Source organism: Manacus vitellinus, unplaced genomic scaffold (assembly GCF_001715985.3).
Source record: "Manacus vitellinus isolate BGI_N305 unplaced genomic scaffold, ASM171598v3 ctg7180002434381_pilon, whole genome shotgun sequence".
NCBI lineage: Eukaryota > Metazoa > Chordata > Aves > Passeriformes > Pipridae > Manacus > Manacus vitellinus.
In genome coordinates this window covers 1-21,796 of record NW_021938616.1, presented here as the reverse complement: position 1 = coordinate 21,796, position 21,796 = coordinate 1, and the positions used below count along the sequence as shown (strand labels likewise).

The following is a 21,796-nucleotide window of genomic DNA, read 5'->3' as shown; positions in this document are numbered from 1 at the left end:
GCCGTGGCTTGGAGCAAAGCACAACCGTAGCTGGAGGGGCCTATTCCTCAAACACCAGCCAGAAGCATCCTAATCTCATCCTGCCTCCATGCCAATGACCAGTGGAGGGAGCATGGCCAAAGTCTTCTGCCATACTCACTGCTCAATGCATTAATTAATACCAGACATTAAAGTAAACTGGGATGTCTCCTGGCAGCAAGACATTCTCTCTGCTGCAGAACTTGCCTTTAAAACCGGTTTTTACTGCCTTCAGAAAAGCAGGAGACTCAGAGGTGAGAGCTCTTGGAGCTGAGGGGAAGACTCCAGCCCAGCTCATCTGACTCCTGAGGCTTTTCCCTCTCTCTCTGACTTACATGCTGCTCTCTCAAGGTGCTACACCAAAAGCTCCTGAAAAATATCCTGTTGAGCACCTGATGAGGTACCAGGGGAGCAATGCCCTCCCTGGGTGCTGCAGAGGGAGTTCTGTAGCTCTGGGGGCAACAGACCTGCTTGCCACGCTGAAAACGTGCAAGCGAGAGAGATTCCCACTCACCTCCTCCGCTCTGAAGCCAGGGGCCTCTGCCTCCGCCGACTGCCCAGACCCCTTCGTCTCCACTGAGCTCCGAGGCCCTGCAGCAGTGGATGGTGGCACCTGGAAGACAAGGCACTTTCCATTCCAGGACACAGCCACCTTGCCAAGTCTCACTCTATAAAGGGCAGCTCTGGGGCCGTCACTGCAATGCCGGCTCATGGGTGAAGGCAGAGACCTGAAAACGGGTGCTCTAGCTGGGTTGGGAAGGGGGTACATGGAGATCAGGATTTGGCACGGTTTGCTACAGGAAGGAAACTGGGAGCCTTCTCATCATGATGCAGAAAAGCCTCATTTTACATTGTAAAGAAAACAAGCCAAAAAATCCCCAACTCAGCATAGGTCTGTAGGATCAGAGTGGGCTTCTTCAAAGAAAAGTATCCTATTTCTCCCTCCCCAGACACCCCATGTCCAGCCACTGGCCCTGCTGCCCAGCCCACTCTCAGGGCACAGAACAGCAGGGCAGCAAAAGGGGAGGTCAGCATGAGCACGGCTTTTTGGTGGCAAGCTGGGGGAGGCAACACAAGTGGCAGGTGCACAAGAAAACCCACCTTTGCTTCCGGGGAGGCCTCTGAATGTGATGACTTTTGGGAAGAGTCCTGCTTTGTTTCCAGAGAGTTCTCTGGATGTGGTGACTGTTCAGGAGAATCGTCCTCTGTTTCCAGGGAGCCCTCTGAATCCGATGACTCTTCAGAAGAATCCCATTCTGTTTCCAGGGAGTTCTCTGAATCTGATGACTCTTGGGAAGAATTCTGTTCTGTTTCCAGGCAGTTTGCTGAATGTGATGATTGTTGGGAAGAGTCCTGTGCTGCTTCCGGGGCTTTGGCTGGCTCCCGCACACTTCCAGGCCTGAAGTACCTCCTTGAATAACGCCCACACTCAACACAGCCGAACCTGGCCATTTGTGGTTGGGGTCTGAATCTAGGTGGGGAAGGTATGAACCTGGAAAACAACATAACCATGATCGCGGACCTGCAGTGGGAGGGAGGGACACCTGCACGAGCAATTCCTCGTCAGGATGCAGCCCCTGGGTGGGTGCAGGTGTGATGAGCTCAGAAAGGGGGTGTCTCAGAAAAGGAGAAGGAAGGGGAAGGTAGCAAGATGTTCAGCATCAGCTCAGGTGCTAACTAGCTCTTTCTGTGACGTAATTTGGGACTTTCTGGGCATCCTCCAGCACTTCCAGGCCAAGGCTGGGAATGCAGAGAAGGTAGCAAGGAGCAGAGAGCAGTTTCTCTGCTCGCAGAGAGGACCCATCCCAAAGCAGAGGGGCCAAAGGGCTGTGAAAGTGCCTCCACCAGCACTGTGGAGGCGGGACTAGGAGCCCTTCACCAAGGTGGTCACTGCCTCACGCCACAGAGGTCTGAGAAAGCAGATTTCCCTACCAGCTTTCCTTCCCAGAGGAAACCAGGAGGGGGACTACAGCAGCACCAAACTCATGGAAAACGCCTATTCCCTGAGCATCCAGCCTGAGCACGGCTGGTCGGTGTTATTTCCACAAGGGAAAGTCAAAAGCAGTTTGTCAGATGCCAGGCAAACAGCTTTGGTCTTTGCAAAGTACAAACAGGACACCAGAGCTTCCAGGAGAGGGCAAAGGTGCACATACCCTGTCAGGTACTCCTTGCTTTTCACCCGGAATGACCAGTGGTAGTGGGCAGGAATTGGGCTGCAGTTGGTCATCTCCAGGGAACGCACTTGTTTTGCGCCATTCGCGATGCAACCGAAGTCCAGCGCTTTGGTCGGGATACGGAGATTCGGGAAGTAGACCTCTCCCCGAACGGTGATCTCTTCCTCATGAGGATGTTCCACCAGCTGGATCTTCATAGTCTTCTCTGCTACCCAGCTGATCGGATCCTTTTCATAGGCTGGGTTAAAGCCGATGGAGAGATGAAGTTCCTGCCCTGCCTCCATCTTCACAGGCTGCAAGGAGACAAGGAGTGTCAGTCACCCACACGATGAAGTCCCAAGGTCTGACAGCACAAAACCGTAAACGCTCCAAGTGTGACCCCAGCACGGCCTTCCCAGTCCACCCTTCAGTTCTTTACAAGGGAGGCTCTGACTGCAAGCACCACACTCCGGTGGGGGATTCTCAGGCCAACACCAACAACGTAGGCCGAATCTGAGACAATATTAATCGGTTCACCACTGAAAATTTGGAAAGCTCGCACAACTGCTGAAAGCTCCACGATTTGGGGAGAACCTTCTACTTTATGTATATCATACTGCCAATCGTCATTTTGTCGCCAAATTATTACTGCATTACCAGTTCTCCCAGAGCCATCGGTAAATATTGTTTTGGCATTTTTTATAGGTAATTCTGATTGAACAATTTTTAATTTTAACGGAATTTGAATTAATCTTTGGATAAATGGACACGCCGGGAGATGTAACCGAATTTCTCCCGGGTAGCTTCCGATGGCAATTTGGAAATCAATGGAGGTTTGCAGCAGTTGGTCTAGATGTTCAGAGGTCAGCGGAAGGTAGATAAAATCTGGTTCCTCACCGCTGAGCTCTAAACATCTAGTGCGGCCTTTGAATACTATTTTGCTAATCATTTCAGAGACGGTGGTGATCGTCTTACTGAATTGATGCGGGAGGAACATCCACTCCCACAGACAGAAGTCTTTTTGACCATCGGTGAATTGGCCTAGAAGGCCAAGGGGTTGTCTCTCCTCTCTGATAATTATTAAGGAGGATGGCAGTCCCTCCATCCTCCTATATGACTGTCTTTTTTCTATTTTCTTTTCGACAATGGATAAGGTTTCAATCGCCTCTGGTGTTAGATGGCGGGGGGAGGACAGGTCAGCGTCTCCACGAAGCAGCTCAAACAGTGGGTGCAGATCTCCGGTTGTGATCCCCAGCACAGGTCGGATCCAATTGATCGCACCCAGTAGCTTTTGGAGGTCATTCAATGTTTGGACTCTTTTGTTAATTTCTACTGCTTGAGGCCGAATGGTTTTTTCTGTGATTTTGAGTCCAAGGTACCTCCAAGGTGATTCCCTTTGAACTTTTTCAGGGGATATCTCTAATCCGTTATCTTTTAGAGCCAGGATGGTTGAATTTAACGTCTCGTTTACAGCCAATTGAGATTTGGCACAAATCAAAACATCATCCATATAATGGAAGATGATTGATTGTGGATGCTGTTGCCGAATTGGACGCAACACTTCTGCTACAAACATTTGGCAGAGTGTTGGGGAATTTTTCATCCCCTGGGGAAGCACCTTCCACTGGAACCTGCGGTGGGGTTCGCAAGCGTTGATGGCAGGGACAGAAAAAGCAAATCGAGCCGAATCAGCCGAATCTAAATAAATTTGAAAAAAGCAGTCCTTAATATCAATGACCACTAGGGGCCATTCAGCAGGGAGCATAGATGGTGATGGCATTCCCTGCTGGAGGGCTCCCATTGGCTCTAGGACTTCATTTACTTTTCTCAGGTCTTGAAGAAATCTCCAGGAACCTGAGGCTTTTTGAATGACAAACACTGGAGTGTTCCAGGGACTGGTGGAAGACTCCAGGTGTCCTTTGGCCAATTCTTGATTTACCAAGTCGTTGAGAATTTGCAGCTTTTTACGAGGTAGGGGCCACTGATCAACCCAAACTGGCACATCAGTTTTCCAGCTCAGTTTGGGGAGCTGCTTCACTTCAGTGACCCCTCCTAAAAATTTTGTTCTGGGGACAGGGTTCTCAATGAGAGTTCCCACTGCCCCATCGCGTCCCGTCCCCACAATGTAATTGGAATGTTTAGAATGTAAGGTTGGAGGGACGCTGGTCTGCCCTCCGGTCCATAGACTGTTAGTACCTCTTTACTCCGGACTGGATATTGCGTCCCCCCCACACCGCTAACTTGTACATAGGCCGTTTGTGCGGGCCACCCGTGCGGCCAGTCTTTAGAGGCGATTATGGTCACGTCTGCTCCCGTGTCCAAGAGACCTTCCACTTTAACTCGCTGCGGGCGTCTGGGCTGTGAATAGTAAATTAGACAAGTTAACAGAGGGCGAGAAGATTCAACAGTGGTTGACCACAAAACTTCTTTGTTGTTCTCTCTTCTTTGCTCCTCGTCAACAGACAGCACACACAGCAAGTCATCCATGGAGATCATCTTGGCCACGGGAAAATGTTCCTCTAGCTGTACGGGGGGGGTATGAACACACAAACAAACAGCGATGTTATTATTCGCAAGTCCAGTCAGGAGAGAGGGCACTACTATTACTCCCTTATCCACTGCCGAAAAGTGAGAGGTAATTAGGTAAGTAGCATCAGGGTTAACTGCTTTCGACGGCTCAACCCTGGCGAGCTGTTCGTAAGAACTCAAGTGAAGGGAGGGGTGCACGACAGACAGGATCACCCAGGGGAGTGGAACGCATTGTCTCGCCACCGGAACCGGGTCAGGGAGCGGCCGCCGAGTCACGGGGTAGCTGGGCGTGATGCCTGGCGCAGAATGGAGCGCACATGGGGGGCATTTGGTATCATCGCGCTCCCCCGAGCGCTCAGCTCCCCGTTTCCCGACGGCCCACACTCACCCGACCGGAGGTCCGGCATTGACGAGAAGGTTACCCGTTTTTGTAACCGAGGTGAACGGCACGGAGGGAGAGGTTCACCACTGATGTTGGTAAGGGACCGGCAACTGGAGGTCCAATGCCGTCCTTTCCCGCACCTACGACACAGCGTATTTGGTAAATTAGGTGTCGACTGGGACAACCTTGGACAGTGTTTTTTGAAGTGTCCCTTCTCCCCACATTCAAAGCAATGGTTTGGACCTGAAAATGCGGCAGCCATTAGACGCGCTTTATGGGAGTTTGACCCGATGTTTTTGCACGCTTCAATCATATCTAATAGAGTGGGATCCTTCAAGAGCTTGAGCGCTCTTTGGCAGTCCTCATTTGCCTTTTCGATAACCAATTTCCTAAATAAAATTTCTTGACATTCCTTTTGAGGGACCTGCCTGGCAATAGCCTCTTTTAACCGCGTTATAAATTCAGTGAAAGGTTCTTTTACGCCTTGGTCAATCATTGTAAAGGAGGGGGTCGGCACGTACGCGTCGGCCACCTTCTTTAAGGCGTCTAGGGCCAATTCTTTAGACTCGTCTAATAATTTAGGATCTAATCTAGCTTGATCCCCTCTACGCGTGTAGTCGCCCTCCCCATAGAGCATGTCTATGGCTTGCCGTGGGGGAATACCTCGCCTCTCCATCCGGTCGTTCACCCAGGTTACAATGCGCTTCTTCCACTCGGTTTCAAAAGCTGAGGCCTGTACTGTCGTTAGTAACCCCCCCATCACACCCCGTATATCGAAGGGAATCAACGTATATGCCAAAAAGAACGATTCCAGTAAACCGAGGGTAAAGGGGGCGCCCAACCCGTACTCTACTATGGCCTTCTTAATATCTTTTAGCATAGGATACGAGATAGGGCGCCACTCCGGTGGTTTGCCCTCGTCATAGTAAACCGGGAAGGCTTTTAAAAACTCCGCATCCCTAGCGGATGCTGCTTCTTCCCGGACTTCGCTCCAGATGTCTGGAGCATCGGCTGGTTCATCCGGGGAATATGGCGGCCAATGATAGTCTGATGGGGGGTACCGGCGGGCGGAGTAGGCCTCGGTGACCTTGGCCTTATGGGCGCGGCCATCTTGCCGGATGTTACCTCTGGCCTTCGCCTTAGCCCCGCCCACTGCACCCCGTGACTTCCGGGAGGGGGATCGTTCTGGGGAGGAGTCCGGAGTGGCGGAAGAGGGCGTAGAGGGAGGCGTGTCCGGGGAGGGGCTCCGCGCGCGCGTATACGGGGGCGGAGATGGCGCTGTGGGTGGAACTACAAGAGCCCGCCTCCGCTTTTCCCGCCTCGATCTTTCCCGCGCTTCCCGGGGCCCCGCCTCCTCGCCGCCATTTCGTGATCGCCGCGATCCCCATCTTCTCGCCCTCCCGCCATCTTGCGACTCGCTGTCGGAGTCCCTCCCGCCATCTTGTGTGTGGTGGTTGGTGTCCTTCTTCCCTCTCCCGGTGTCCTTATCTGTATAGCAAGTGTCCGTGTCCGTGTATTTAATGTCTCTGTCCATGTCTTTCTCTGTGTGAGATTTATTTTCTTCTGTGGACTTGGAGGACACAGCTTCTTGGGTGTTACTGCTGTTGTTCTTATTCATCATCTGGTGCTGAAGCACCATCAGAATAAGCCTCCAGGCGATAAGCGCCTCTTTTGCGAGTCGGTCACCCCTGCCGTTCTCTCGCCACAGTTGAAATCCGATGGCTTGCCATTTGTCGAATGTGGTGTTATCATTAACTTGATGACCGTGACGGTCAAGCCATCTGGCGAGGGCTTTCGCCGATTTCTTATCTAAAGGGTGACTGTGCTCAATAACAAAGTCCTTGAGGCGGCGATAAACATATTTTTGGGAGGTGGAGAGTGTGAGTCCCATGCTGGTAATCGGGCTCCTCAGCACTCCCTGGTGTTATTCCTCCCTTTCGAATTCAAATTATTGGGGTGAGGTGTGGGGTGGAGGTGTAGGGACTGTCCCCTGCAGCTCACCTGTGTGGTGTGCGACCCACGCGGCAGAAGAAGCCCGTAGTCGTCGGCTTTGCAGGGGAGGGCCGGCGGAGCAATCCCCTCTCCTGGGGATGCCTGAGCTCAAGCGAAGGCGCAGGAGTTCTCTCGATGCGAGAGACCTCTACTGTGCCCCACGTTGGGCGCCACTTGCCACGACCCGGGGGGAGAGGAAAGGGATCGGGCACTGCAAGAAGGGTTCAGGACACAGTAGAAGTCTCGTGGAGCAATGCCAATCTTTATTGGGGAAACTGTAACTTATAAAGGGTAGGTTCAGGGGTGGAGTTTTGGACTAGGGAGGAGCGTGGGATTGACAACTGGGGAAACATGGTGATTGGGCAGTTAGGTAAGGAAGGGAGGAGTTTGGGAATCTCCGGGGGAAAGGACCAATGGGAGCTACCTCTGCACTGCACCAAACTCCAACCAATGGCAGGCAGAGGAGAGGGAAAGCAGGGAAAAAGGCGGGAGAACTGTGAGGGGAGGAAGAAGACAATATGGAGGATGATTTTTCAAAAACAGCAACTGGGGTACAAACATTCATATAACAATACAACAACAACTGGGGAATAACTGGGGATAACTGTCCAGTCCATAATAGTGTCAAATCCGGAGTCATGGAGTAAAGTCCAGTGAAGTAGAGTCTTATCCGGTGTAAAAGGTGTCACTCAGGGCTATAAATCTTTCTCCAGGCTTGATATTCATCCCACTCTGCCCTGCGTTCCCCAACACAGTTGGATCTTCATAGTCTTCTCTGCTACCCAGCTGATCGGATCCTTTTCATAGGCTGGGTTAAAGCCGATGGAGAGATGAAGTTCCTGCCCTGCCACCATCTTCACAGGCTGCAAGGAGACAAGGAGTGTCAGTCACCCACACGATGAAGTCCCAAGGTCTGACAGCACAAAACCGTAAACGCTCCAAGTGTGACCCCAGCACAGCCTTCCCAGTCCACCCTTCAGTTCTTTACAAGGGAGGCTCTGACTGCAGGCACCACACTCCGGTGGGGGATTCTCAGGCTCCTGTTTCTGTGCTCAGCAGCAATACAAGAGGATGGCTGCTGGAGAGCTGGGGTGCTCTCCAGGAGACACCTCTGCTGCATGGCTTGCCCACACCTGGCTGCCTGCTCCCTTCCCCTTGTATCTTAAGAGCCAGGAAGGATCTTTCCAATTCAGATGAGTTTTTGCTTCCTTCAGCAGCTCTGCTGACTCAGTTCACAGTTCAGGCCAGTCCACTGCTGACTCTATGGAATAAACTTCTTGACTCGAGGACCTCCCAACAGAAGGGCACCACCACAGCCCTCCCTCTTCAAAGCCCACTGGCAGGAGGGTCCTTGGCTGCTCACCTGGGCCCCTGCAGGGAGGGGCTGATGGTCTGCATCACAGATTAGGAACAGCTGCTCCAAATCCAGCAAAAGGTGGAATGGCAGGCAGCAGGTGTTTTTTAAAGATAGAGGCTTGTACTGAAGAGTCAGGACATCATCGGGGTGCTACAGAAACAGGAGACAAGGAAAAACAACCTCAAGGAACCACAGACCTCCTTCCCCTTCCAACGCATTTCACATTTTTCAACCTCAGAAGTGCATACATCTCTATTTACTCTTTTTCTTTGATTCTAAACCTTCCAGGACATTTTTCCCTAGAGCTGATTCTTTACATGTTTCGAAACCCCAGCCTCCCCTGGGAGACAAGGAAACACTTCCATGAACAGAGGAGGGAATAGGCTCCTGAGAGGAGGCAGCTGCTTGAACAAGATCAAAGGCAGAAAGTGACCCCAGAACGTTTGTCTCCAGTTTTGTCTCCTCTCTTGGGCAGAACAGCACAAGATGATCTTCCCTCACATACAGTCATTTCTCACAGCCTTATTGGCTCCAGCAGCCTCCTAGAAGCAGTGATGCCAGCCAGAAGAGAAAAGCAAGCAGGATTTGGCCCTTCGTGGAGATCCTGCAGCAGCCCAAGGTCAGCTTTGAACATTCCATGAACATGTGGCCAGCCAGAAACCTCAACAGTCCCTCTGCAATGTGTGTCCTGCTGCCTCTGCCACAGGCACATGGTGTCTATAACCTCCAAGCTATGATCAGCCTAAGCTCCTTCTTCTTGTTTGTGCATTGTGGTGGGCTTCTTGCACGGGGCAGAGAAACCAGAGTTTGGGAAACTAGTTCTGGATGTACTGATATCAAACAGCTGCAGCGCCAGAGCACTCCATAAATCAGTGTGGCATCAAGCAGAGCACAAGCAGGCATCAGGGAGAGCTGAAAAGTTGCTCATTACATCCAAACTGCCCGTTCCCAGAATTCGGTGCTTCCGTGGAAGCCTGGTAACCTGATGAGAGACCCGAAACCACAGAAACTAAAAAATGCAACATTTTTGTTTCCCTGAAGCCAGAGCTTCCTTTAGAAACATGTTGTTATGCTCAGGGAATGATGATGCAGAAGTTGGGATCCAGAGACTAAAGGGCACCTGCTTTGCCTCGGTGGCATCATCACTGCAGCTGCAGGACGTGTGTGGGTCCTTAGAAGCAGGTGAGGCTTGGGGAAATGCACAGAGCTGTACCATAGAGCTATACCATAGAGCATCCATGCCAACAGCAGAGAAGGCAAAGACACACAGCAGATGACAGGTTTTTCCTCATCAGCCTGAGGAATTCACAGGAATCTCTGGTTTTCCCAGCTTCCCTACTTCACCGTGCGTTGGAGGATCCTCAAAAACCTCCCTTGACAGTGAGCACAGAAACTGGCATTTCTCTCCAGGTGGCCACGGTCCCCCTCAGCAGTGCAGCTGGAGCCACAATTCTACTTTGAGGAAGCTAAAAACCAGTCTCATCTCTAAAAACATCCTCACTTACCTTACAAAGTGCCTCAGGAAGGGTAAAGAGGGCTGTTAACACAAGCACACACCCCCCCCCACGAGCTCTCTCGCTGAGCCATGCTGTTAAATGCCAGGATGCAATCCAGAGACTTACCTTCTCCACACGGAAAGTGATTGCCTTGGATGATATTTGCACAGCGGGAGAAATGAACTTGCAGGTGACCTTTGTCTTGATTATCTCTTTCTTTGTTATCTCTGGCTTCACGACTGTCTCACACACAAGCTTCTCCTCCACGTCCTGCATGCAAGAGTCACTTGTCACCAGTGCTGCTGGCAGGGTGTCCAGCAAACGCCCTGCGTTGGCTCCTCACCCCCCATGGGCCACAAAGTTACAGACACTGCCCCCTTTTCTTCCTGTGCTGCTGCAGCCTATTTCTTCTGTGCTCCAATGGCCCTAACACTGCACCCCAATAGCCACAAAAGGCACTCGTGAGACACTCCCTCCCTTCACAGGGCTTCTCTTTTACTCTCTGCTTACTCCAGAGAAACCACTTGGCACTTGCTTAATTCACTTTCTGCTTGGGCTCCTGCTTTAAGTGTAACCTATTTTCTCTGCCCTTCCTTTGTGCCTCAGCAGGTGACACTGGTAACCCCCTGTTTGCCCCCAAGAAGCAATACTTCCTTCAGCCCGTATTTTGGGATCAGCATTGGGGTTTGGTAGCTATGGAATCACAAAAAAGCCTTAGCAACCGATGGTGGCCAGCAAGGAAAGCCACTGGTGCTGCCATGGAAACCTGTAGCCTTAAACACTGTCTTGAAGGCCCTTGCTCATTTGCCCAGGCAAATGTCAAGGGGCTGCAGGAGAAGCCCCAGTGCAGGGGACCTGATGGGGAAGGCTCAGCCCTTGGCAGGGACCTCACCTGGACAGTGCTGGAGAAGCCTTCCAGCACCAGCTCCATAGTCTCGCCTGGCTGCAGATTCATACTCCGTGGCCGCAGCTTAAATACGGGGGTGGTGTGTCTCTGGGAAGCGTTTTTGCCCTTGGGGACACAGAGGGCAGGGAGAGGATGACGCTGTCGAAAGGGGCTGAAACCTTCTGTGTCCCAGTACAGCCGCTGGAACTGACGCCCCTTGTTTGTCACGTTGAACCGGAAAACGCAGGGAACGAGGCTGGAGGAGAAGCAGAGATGGAAAAGGTCATGGGAGCTGCTATTTCCCTGCAGTCAAGTGCTCTTAGTGAGCAATCTGAAGCGTTAATAGCTTGGAGACCATCTTCCCTTCCCGCTCTTAATGTGGACCAGAAACAATGTCTGATGCCCTTCTGATGTCGTTATTGCAAAGAGTAAGAGGTTTACACTGGCAATGTAGTATTTCCACAGCTTCCCTCAGCACAAGAGACTTCCTTCGTCACCATGGGCTTTTTCCCTCACCATCCTGGGCTTCCCTTAATGGATGCAGACTGAAACCATCACTTTGAGAACACTTCACCACCGAGAAGGCCACAAGAAGAGCATCAATGGGATGCCATTGGAATCCATGCAGCGGTGATATTTTCTCTACTTAATCTGTCTCTTTGTCATTCTCTTTCTCTCCCCCTTTCTCTCTTTTTTCCCATTTCTTTTTATCTCTCTCTTCCTCACATTTACTGTTAAATAAAAACCCGTACTATTCACTTTGGCACACGGTCTCGCTCGCCCCTTAATTCGGGCAGAGGCGTCTCTCTAATGATTAAAGGAACCTGAGCATAACAACATGTTTCTAAAGGAAGCTCTGGCTTCAGGGAAACAAAGCCAGGGCCTGGAGCACTGTAAAAGATTTAGCCTGAAAGTCTACAGCATAACTGCTCCTTGCTGAGCCAAGAGGAGAGTCAGGAGTTAAGAGATCTCTTACTTGAACTGGGGTTCCAAATTCAGCTCCGGCGCAAACGGTTTGTCAATGGTAATTGTGGTGCCGATGCCCACAGCCTGGATGGGGATGACACTGGTAAGGCTGTTCTCAATGAACAGCTTCATGCTGTCTTCAAATCTCCCTGTGTCACCCAGGTTTGCCGTGACAACCACAGGAACCTCAGCCTTGGCAGGGACCACTCCTTCCCTGGGTTCAATACTCCAGCATTTGCCATCCTGGAAGACAAGGCAAACATGCATTTAGGATGGAAACCATGGACCCTGGTGACTTGTGGGGTGTGAGAAAAGGAACGACTACAGAGAGGAGGGTAAAAAGCGTAAAGCCTTCATTTCCCTAAATCTAAACTACTGTGTCTGAGCAAGAGCAGAGCTTATACAACCTGTATTTTACCTGCCTTGAACCCATTTTAACTGACTTTTAAGTTTTGCCCAACCCAAGGGATGCTCCTCCTCAGGAGAATGTTATTCTCCCCCCAGTCTTTTCTTGGAGTGTATGCCAAGGGAAGCTACTTTCTCTCTTCTGGTTTCCCCACAGCAGAGCTGGGTTTTCACAAAGGCTCAAGGCTGCAGAAAGCCACGACTGCTCCAATCCCACCACAGCAGCCACACAGCTGGAGGATACTGCTGAGAGCCTGAAGACTAACTCTGCAAAACCGCTTGAGCTAAAGCCCAGCACCAAAGTCCTCACCCCTGAAGGACCAAAGCCCTGGCTTCCCACTGAGCATCAGCTGCCAAGAGGTGCCCCAGAGCCCTCGGCTTTGGAAAAGTCAGCTCTAAATGCTTATAGCAGGGCAGGAAAACAGGAAGCAGAAAGAAAACTGCCTGTGGGCATGGCCCAGCCTTCCCACTCTGGTCCTCTGCTTTCTCCTGGACTTCCCTCTGTGGATAGGGTAAGAAAGCTGCAAGCTGCCCTGGGGAGGGAGGCAAGGCTTTCCACTGGGACAGCTGTACAGACACAGCTCGGCAGGTCCCGGCCTGGGATGAGCATGCAAAAACTATTATTTCCATGCCAGCACCACCCATCCGAGGTGGCTTGCTCTCTGCAGGGGTGGAGAGCAGAACTTCATTGTGGAGTTGAAGAAAGCTGCCCTGGAAATCCCTCACTTGGAGGTTACATTTCCTCCTCAGACACCTGGGAAAGCAGCAAGTGGAAAACTCACTCTCCTCCTCCTTGGCCCAGGAGGCTGAGCCTGGACTCTCCCCCACCGCCTGCTGCTTTATCCACAGACACAACCATGCCCACCGTGTCGGGGCTGGCTTCAACCAGCTCCAGCAGTCCAGCCCACTCAGCACGGAGGAGAACAAACCTCCCCCCAAGGCTATGGAGGCCACAGGCTCCAGAGGTGCACAATCCCTGCAGCTGTGTCTGTGTGCAACAGCCCTGCTGCTCTGACCCCCAGGAAGGGGAAACTCCTCTCCCCACCCAGAGCTTGAGGCCAGACCTCACACCCTGGTCTCTACCATTAACAGCACTTTGGCACAAAGCAAATGTAGGTGGTATGAGGAAACCACGGGGAAATCCTTGCCCTCTCAGGAGCAAAGGGCCACTGGCTCCTCTTCATCTCAGAGCTCCAAAAACCCAACCTGCACCGCTAAATACCTTCCCCAAAATAAAGGGAGAACTTGTAACCACAATCCAGACTTGCTTCTGCTCCTACAGCTCTGCAAACTGTTTCACTGAAGGTTGTCCCAGCTAAAACCACCTGCAGAGCCAGGCTCCTCTTGCCTCGGATGGAATCTCTTGTCTCCTCTCTCCCACAGGGTGATACAGAAACCTTACATATGAAATCCAAGTCCTGGGCTGCTGCTGACCAGGGAGTTTCCCTGGAAAACAGCCCCACAGACACTTACGATCTCTGCTCTGAAGGCTGCAGGGATGAGATCCTGATTGCACAGCTGGAGAGTTTGGGAAGTCTCCTGTATCGCTTGGATCTCGCCCAAGTTTATCTTATTCACACTTGCGTAGACAAGCGGCGTCTTTCCAGTGCACATGAAACGCATTTGCTGTTCCAGGGAGCAGGTAAGAGAGATTTAAAAAAAACAAACCCACACAACAGGGAAAGTTAAGAAAGCTTAAACAGCTCAATCGCACTCAAGTCATTTCTCTAGGGACAGATATGATACTCCAGTTAAAATGCTGGCCTGTTAGGCAAACTTTTGACATCTTCCCTTCCAAATTAAAAAAGATTAAAGTCTGGGAAACTTTCAGAAAAACTGTAAACTGTTGGCCCAAAGGCAAAAGCTTTGCAAGAAATTTGTAGTTAAAAACAGTCTGGCAGTTAAACAGCTGGTTATTCTGGTGGGGAGAAACCCTGCTCTTTAAGGGAAGCAGCCTGATAGTTACAAGCAAGTGTTTTGTTAAAAGTCAGGCTCCCCTGCACAGCCTGCACTGCCTGGCCTTCCTGCTGACTGGTTTACATGCACAACGCCAATGGCCCGGCTTGAGATGTTTGGTGCCACCCAGGGGATTTGACATCATCCTTTCCATCTGCTTGACTCTAAGTTTAAATCCCTGCAACCACTTTTCAAACATCAGCCTTCCTTTCTGACACAGAAAGCTGAAGGTTCCCAGAATCCTCCCTTTGTGTTCAGAGAGATGACATTTTAAAAGTGTTTCCACAGTTACCAGCATTTTCAATGGAAGACTAATTAAATAAAATGATCCTCGATTTCAGCTTAGATGAACCATAGGCTGAGATTACCCCCTAGGAGGACTCCGCTCTTCCTCTTTTCCAGCATACACTGCTTATGCCACCACTGCCTTCTGTCCTTGTCCACACCAGCCATATATGAGGAGTCCCTGCTTTCCCTGGAAGAATCCCTGTGCACTCCACCCCCCCAGGATGAACTGCACAAAGGCACACGTCTCCCCTCGCACTCACCAGCGGGGATGTCTCCTTCCCGAACACGGCGATATCCACCGGGATGGAAGGAGCACCCACTGCCTGGACTTCAACTGTAATGGGGATCTCCACCGCCTCGTGACCTTGGATAATCCCACACGGCTTGGGGCTGGAGTACCACAGAGCAGCGGCCTCTTGTTGTCTCTAGAGGGACAGAATCAAGCGCAACTTCAGAGGGACCTTTGCGGAAACTTTAAACTCCTTCACATCTACCACAATGGCAACTCACACACATTTTCTAAAAATCCCCAGGAAAAAGCTGAAAGGCACAAAAAAAGATGCAAGAATTGTTGGGGCTCAGCATCCTCTGGGGATCCAACAGCTGCTGCATCCACAGACACCCACTCCTGTGCTGGCAGCCTCCTTGCAGTAGCTTTTCACAACCTTCTAAGAGCTCTCACAAGAAAACACCCCAAACACTAGAATATAAAATGCTTCCTGAAGAGGTTCAAATGCTTCCTGAAGTTGATATTCAGGCAGGTTCCTATTTAACTGCTTTCTAAAGTTTACATTCAGGTAGAATCCTGTTCTCAGCACACCTTTAAGTCTGAATAGAAACCAGCAAGGTCTTATGAAAACCCCATTTGTCCCTAATAAACCCCTCAATAGTATTTGAGAGGAGGAGGGGGATGAGATGCCAAACCTGAGGGAGAACTCTGTAGCATCCTGGAAGGGGGCTCGGGTTCACAAGGGTCAGCGTCTTCTGGCAAGGGACCTTTGCAGAGCACGGTCCACAGTCGAGGGTGGAGAAGAGCAAACGCAGCTCAGGAACGACACATCTGGGCAAAGAGATGACCCCGAAGGAATGAGAGATACTGAGAGAACAGAGAGCGTTCACCCCGCAGAGCATGGAATGGAGCATAAGACATTTGTCACTGTCCAACAGATGTTTAATACCCCTCCAGAGATAAATCACCTTTCACGTCTTTCCACTCAAACACGTCTTGTCAAGGAGGGGCAAACCCTGAGACTCAGCACTGCAGAGGCTGCCAAGTGCCCGGGCAGAGCACGGGCCTTGTCCCACAGCAGCCTCAGCCCCTCCTTTGCCCAAGGAGGCTTGCAAGGACTCCCCCAACAGGCCCAGCGAGCCGTGAGCTCTGGGGGAGCCTTCCTATTGAAGGTCAGTGCTCACCAAGGCTCAAGGAACACAAGACTCCAGTGTCTCAGGAAAAACAACTCCCTTCTCTCCCAGGGTGCTGTTGCCCTGCCAGAGAACTCAGCCAGTGTTGAGGGCACGAGCCACCCCCTATAGGGTGTGGGTGATCATCCTCCCAGTTCCTACAGCTCCCTTGCTGCTGCACCCCACAGGTCCCAGGTCTGTCCCCACTGGCACTTGCCTTACAAAACTGCAGCCCAGGCACTGACTGGACAGCTCTGCCTGGGAGAGGGAACGGCACCAGGGAACTGCATCCCTCTTGTCATTAAACTGACACCCAGGGCAGCACCACAGGAGGGAATTTGGCTGCAGCAACAACAACATCTGCATTAAGTCTGAGAACTGAGAATGTTAATGCTCAAAAGAGCCAGAGGGAAGCAGGGAAACCTGAGCCCACCTACCACATCAAGGACTACTTTCCTCTCCCTCTCCTGCTGTGAGCCCCTTTCCCACTGCCATGTGCCCTCGTTAACTGAGCCAGACCCCAGCTCTCAGCAGGCTGCTCACTGCGTCCCAAACCAATGCTGCAGTGTGGTTGGAACCTAGCACAAGCCCACCTCTTGCAGGAAGAAGGACAGGAGGAGCTTGGGAATTTTTTACACCTCAAGCAGCAAAAGCCAGGCCAATAAATAATGTCATTCCTGTTCCCCAGAGAAAAAGGCCCAGACCCATGCCTGGCTGTGAGCAGGGGTGCTTCTCACCACGGGCTGCTTTCCAAGCACTGCTCTTCTCCTACCTAGCTGGGCAGAACCAGCTTCTTAAGCAAGCCTTCTCCTGGAGCTGCAGCCAGCAAACCCCGAGCAAGGCACTGTGCTGGTGGTGGGTGCACGGGGAAGGACGAGCAGCTGCAAGGAGAGCACTGGTACCTGGCTTTGAGGCACAGAGCCAACACCTCCTTGCCAAAACCATCCACGTCCAGCACCATATCACAGTCGTACTGTCCCACGTCATTGGAACACAGCGTGACCTGGTGGAAGAGAAGAGCAGCAAATACTTCCCTTCTCCCAAAAGCTCATTACCCACGTGTGGTCTCCTCCGGTTCTTGTTTCGCAGTAAGGCAAGGGAGGATTTTGCCTTAATTCTTCTGCTGGCCCATGCCTAGAGCACAGTCTCTGGGAGTAACATAAGCCTTCTGGCCATACTGAATTTGTTAAACACACCTTGCAGCTGTCAGGGCAGAGGTGGCTAAATTAAAGCATTATACATAATCATGTATAATGAGACTAAAGCTCTACTCACTACTGCCTTCAAATTAGGGGCCCATTTTTTCATTTGACTACAATAACATAAATGCAAAGGAAATGTGTTGACTTGGACAGAATGAGTTCAGCTTTTCAGCAGGAAGCTGAGGGCAAGGTGTGCTCCTGCAGATGCTGGGCAGTTCATGGCTGCCGGGTTTTTTCTTTCCTCACTGGGGATCCCTGCAGTGACCTCAACTCATTCTGCTCCCCAGGAGAGGAGAAACGAGACTGGGAAGAAAAGCAAACTGCTTTATACAGTGGCATCTCTCTAACAGCCACCTTCTGTTCTCATCCTTCCTCTGCCTGTTTTCAGTCAAAGAAGTCACGCTCAAAACCAACACACGAATGACTTCTGTTGACCATGTGATCTCACCTTATGGTTTTGGAGACAAAATGGTGCTCCTTCAGGAACATTCCACGTAACCCAGCTCCCACACCACTGCAGATCCCTCCCTTGCACATGCTGAGAGCCGACAGCACTAAAGCCCTCCCACAGCCCAGTGAGGCTTCAGCCCCACCTACTGACCCATGTGTGGCCAGACTCCTCCCATACCCTGATCTCCTGGGATCCCTGGGAAGGGATGGTCCCTGTGCTGGGTGTTATGGTGAACTCCACTGGCTTCTCCTGACATGGAGCCAGTGTGCCTTTTTCCCAGGAGGGGTGAGCGTTGTCTTTCACTTGATCAGAGCTCCTAAGGCTGGGCTGTCCCTGGCCGTCCCCAGGGATGCGAAGGTGGAAGGTGATGGGCACCACGGAGGTGCTGATCAGGTGGCACGACAAGGTCTGAGGAAAGCCTAGGAAAATGACACAAATGGCCATGTATGCACCAAGCACCTCGTGACTTCTGGTGTGAATATCCTGGTAGGATGAAACTATGCTCTGAGACTTGCTTCCCGTAACAGAAAGCCAGGGATACAGCCACACCTGGTGGGGATGTCCTGCAGAGCCAGGACACCAGCCCACAGCCTGCTCTGCACTAATTAACATCCCACACTAAAGGTACGTGGCTTAAGCTCCCTTCTCCTGCAGTCCCATCCCCTGGGCCCTCCTGGGACGAGGACTTTTACAGTCGTTTTGCTGGCAAGGACTGGGAGATTGGAGCAGAAGAGACTACGAGGGACACCAGAAAATACTGACTTTCTATTCCTTTGGTCCTTTCGGATCTCACGATGGCAAAATGCCACCAGCAGCCCTGGAGTTAACACCCTGCAGGCTGCCATGGAAGGGCACGAGTGACAGATGCTCTTCTGTTCAAGTGCTCCGTTTTGGCAAGGCACAGATCTCTCCTGCTGCCTCCAAGCCCAGGGAACACTCACCAAAGGAGACGTCATTGAAGTCAAGGCCACCTGTGCTGAAATGCAGGCTCAGTCCGGTGACGTGGCCCCTGCGAGGACGAGGACAGAGGAGACAACGGCTTGGTTAAAGGGAACTGCAAAGCCTTTGGCCGTCCTTCCGGCTCAGGTGGGTCAAAGCTGGTGTCAGAGCCCCGTGGGCGTCGAACCAGCCCCGCACCCTGTGCTCAGCACGGCGTCCGTGGGCACAGGAGGCAGCCAACAGCTGCTGATGGGGCTCAGGGCACCACGGCAGGCAGGGCATGCCCCCGAGGTGCTGCTGGCCCCATGGAGGACCCTGTACACACACCCAGAGATGGCTCTGTGCCCTTGCCTTAGGAGAAAGACCGACTCACTACTTTTCTCTTGCAAAGTAATAACCTTTTTGTTATGTTTTATCCACTTCCCTGATGTTCCTGGTAAAATGGACTGCAGATTCCTTTTGTTTCTTTACTACCTTGATTCAGTGCCTCCCAACAGCAGCCCAGACACAGCCACCTCCAAAGCTCCAGAGCTCCCAGCATCAGCTTTCCTGTCCACCACATTACCCCGCCAGCCCGTGGTTCAGACTAGCTGGGACAAGCCCTCGTGCTGCTGTGGTGCTGAGGAGAGAGCTTTGCCTCTCCTTCATCACCCCTTTTCCCCATTGCTGGGCGAGGATTATCTTTTGCAATGGCACCAGCCCATGGGAGGATGCCCAAGTCCTTGTGACAGTCCCTGCTGCTGCAGAGCTCCCCATCTCCCACCCCAGTCCCTTCCTGCTGTGGAAAGGAGGTCCCAGAGCACTCCCTGCACAGGAGCCAGGAGCACAGCCTGTGCCTGTGCCTGGGCACGAGGGATGATGTGAGGCTGCTGCTGCCCCTTTGGCACAGATCATTAACAGAGGACTTTAGAACCACTTCTTCTGGCTGCAGAGTCACCCAGGCTGGCCCATCTCCAAAGCCCTGGGGGCCTTGCTGGGCGCTCAGAGGGGACATCCCAGACCAGCAGCTGCCCAAAACTAATGCCTTCCCACTGCCTGCCACGGCCAAGGCGGAGGGAGGTCCCTGCAGGAAGGAGTCACTCCAGCTCCTGGGCACCTGCACTGGGCAGAAGGCATCCCCACACTGAGGGGATGCCAACATCAGAGCCAAGACTAAGACCTCGGGCAACACCTTTTTTCTCTGCTCCACCACCAAATGAGGCAGGTGAGAGATGGTTACCCAGAGACAGCTACAGACGTGCCCACCAAGCTCCCAGAGCCCTCCTCACCTGATAGTCAAGGTCACAGGCTTAGGGCATTCAGCCACATTGAAATGGAATTCTTCCTTGAACTCCCCCAGGGTGGTGGAACTGAAGGAGATCTGGATAGGCTGGAGCCCACTGGGTGGAATGATGCCCTGCTGGGGCCGAAAGGTGAAGCAGGAGCCACGGGCTGTGGTTGGAGGGATGAGCTCAAAGGGAGCATCAATAGCTCCTTTGTTAACCAGCATTGCCTGCAGCAGCAAGAAAGCAAAATGGAAAGACATGAGCAAACTTCCTTTCTTACAGAAGGCTGAGTTGTTTCTAAGAAACGATTAACCCCTGGAAAGGCAGAAGATGCAATGTGCTGCTACGTGGCAGAAGCCAAAAAAGTACAACAGGAGACAAGTTCTGCCTTTGGGTTTTCATGCAAAGCAGCGATAACTTCACATAAGCAGAGTCACTCCTGGGTTATCCCAGGGACACGGAGCGGGTCACTCCTGGCCAGCATCGCCAAGTTCATTCAGACCTGGCCTGAGGAGCAACGTGGGGCAGTTGCAGCCACGCAGTGAATCCCCACAGAGCTGCTGCTGCTCCAGGGGTGCCCAACCCTGCCAAGGGCAGCACACATTCAGCTTCCATGGCAGCCAACCAGTTTATTGCGTGTAGAAGACATCTCAGAACGGTGCTATCACCAACTTCAGAAGCTCTCCCCAGCTCTGCTAGGGTAGATTGTTTGGGTTATTGTATTTTTCATTTAATCTGATAGTTTCTTAGACCTTGCTCAGCCAAACATCTCAAGAAAGGATGAATGTGAGGTGCACAGCAGCTCCACCTATTCTAAAGAGTTGCTCTCTCACATCTCTACACAGCCATGGGGAAACCCTGCCATTGCCATGGACTTATCCATCTGCTTTGGAATTCTTTCCCCAGTTGTTAGCCTGGCAAAACCTGTCAGAACAGTTGAGGCAGAAGCAGAGGGATGTCCCTCATTTTGTAGCTTTGCAGCTGCTCTTGCAAATATTCCCATATTCAACCTCTGCCTTGAAACTTGAAAACTACTCTCCTCTCGTGTGTTACCTGTGTTACAAATTGCACTTGGGGATCCCATGCTGAGCTGAGGTTTACCTGCAGCGTACCTGCTTAGGACAGCACTAACAGTATCATCTACTCATTCACCTTTTCTCATCTAATGAAATTACTATATTGATAGTGAGAAACACTAAAGTATCAGCATCAAAAAAGAAGAGAGAGCACAATCTTTTAGTAAGAAAACAATTCCGTGTGTCCTTTCCTGCCATGGCAAAGCTTTTGGAAGTGTCTGGCATGATGCAGTGCCTCATTTTCCACCTTTTTCAGTTGCTCTCTCTTGCAGTGGACTCAAGCTCAAACGCAGCCAGTTTGTTCCAGCTGCTCTTGAACAGCCCGAGCACAAAGGTGCCTTGAGTCTGAGGCTGGAACAGAAGCCTCTGAACACTTCAGCTTTTTGACCCAGTGTTGCTTTCATGTGTTGAGGGGTTGTTTTGCAGAAAGCATCCCAGCTGATCTCCAAGGGCGGTTGTCAAAAAGCAGGAATTGGGCCTTCAGACAACACCTTTCAGGCCCCGGAAAAGGATCCAGATTCTGTGAAACCCCCCAGATTTGACTACTATGACAAATATTCCCTGCTCACAACTGCCCAAGTTGCCAGAAATTCCACAGGTCCACCAGGCTCCCCTCTGCCCCAGGAGCCATCAGGATCCACCCCAGCCCCTGCTGCTCACCTCGTAGCTGTAGGCTTCTCCAACCAAAACTTTCCCCATGTCCAGTTCCTCACAGCTGAGTTGGAGGCAGGGCTCGAGGCCTTCCCCTGTGAGGTGCAGGGGCAGCCTGGTCTCACGGCCTGGGGAGAGATTTCCATTTCAGTACAGTAATTCTTACTCTCTTATCCTGCTTTTTCCAGGCTGCCTCAGTGCTAGTCCCTGACTCTGAGATGGGTGAGACCAGCTCCTTCCAATTTCTAACCCACCCCTCGGGCTTGTTTCCCGTTTAGCCACCAGTTTGCACCCTGAAAAAGCGATGCCAAGTTTAAAACATGATTTCTGCAGTGATAGGACATTTAGGTTAGATATACAAAAGAAATTCTTCCCTGGGAGGG

At 51.7% G+C, this 21,796-nt stretch overlaps 1 protein-coding gene across 1 annotated transcript in view; it reads right to left on the bottom strand.

Annotated features, from left to right (window-relative positions):
• The window catches only part of LOC108643112 (hydrocephalus-inducing protein-like), a gene marked incomplete at its 5' end in the record, with an annotated part of 58,869 nt that extends 37,328 nt beyond the window's left edge, over positions 1–21,541 (bottom strand). The window contains 18 exon segments of the mRNA XM_029958806.1: positions 533–631; positions 1,120–1,510; positions 2,172–2,485; positions 5,564–6,922; positions 7,084–7,176; positions 7,857–7,937; positions 8,438–8,581; positions 10,054–10,197; positions 10,820–11,069; positions 11,790–12,022; positions 13,658–13,810; positions 14,689–14,853; positions 15,353–15,488; positions 16,732–16,832; positions 17,660–17,901; positions 18,424–18,491; positions 19,690–19,913; positions 21,423–21,541. Coding sequence (XP_029814666.1) covers positions 533–631; positions 1,120–1,510; positions 2,172–2,485; positions 5,564–6,922; positions 7,084–7,176; positions 7,857–7,937; positions 8,438–8,581; positions 10,054–10,197; positions 10,820–11,069; positions 11,790–12,022; positions 13,658–13,810; positions 14,689–14,853; positions 15,353–15,488; positions 16,732–16,832; positions 17,660–17,901; positions 18,424–18,491; positions 19,690–19,913; positions 21,423–21,541 — 4,316 coding nt within the window.
• Between the last annotated feature and the right edge of the window lie 255 nt (positions 21,542–21,796).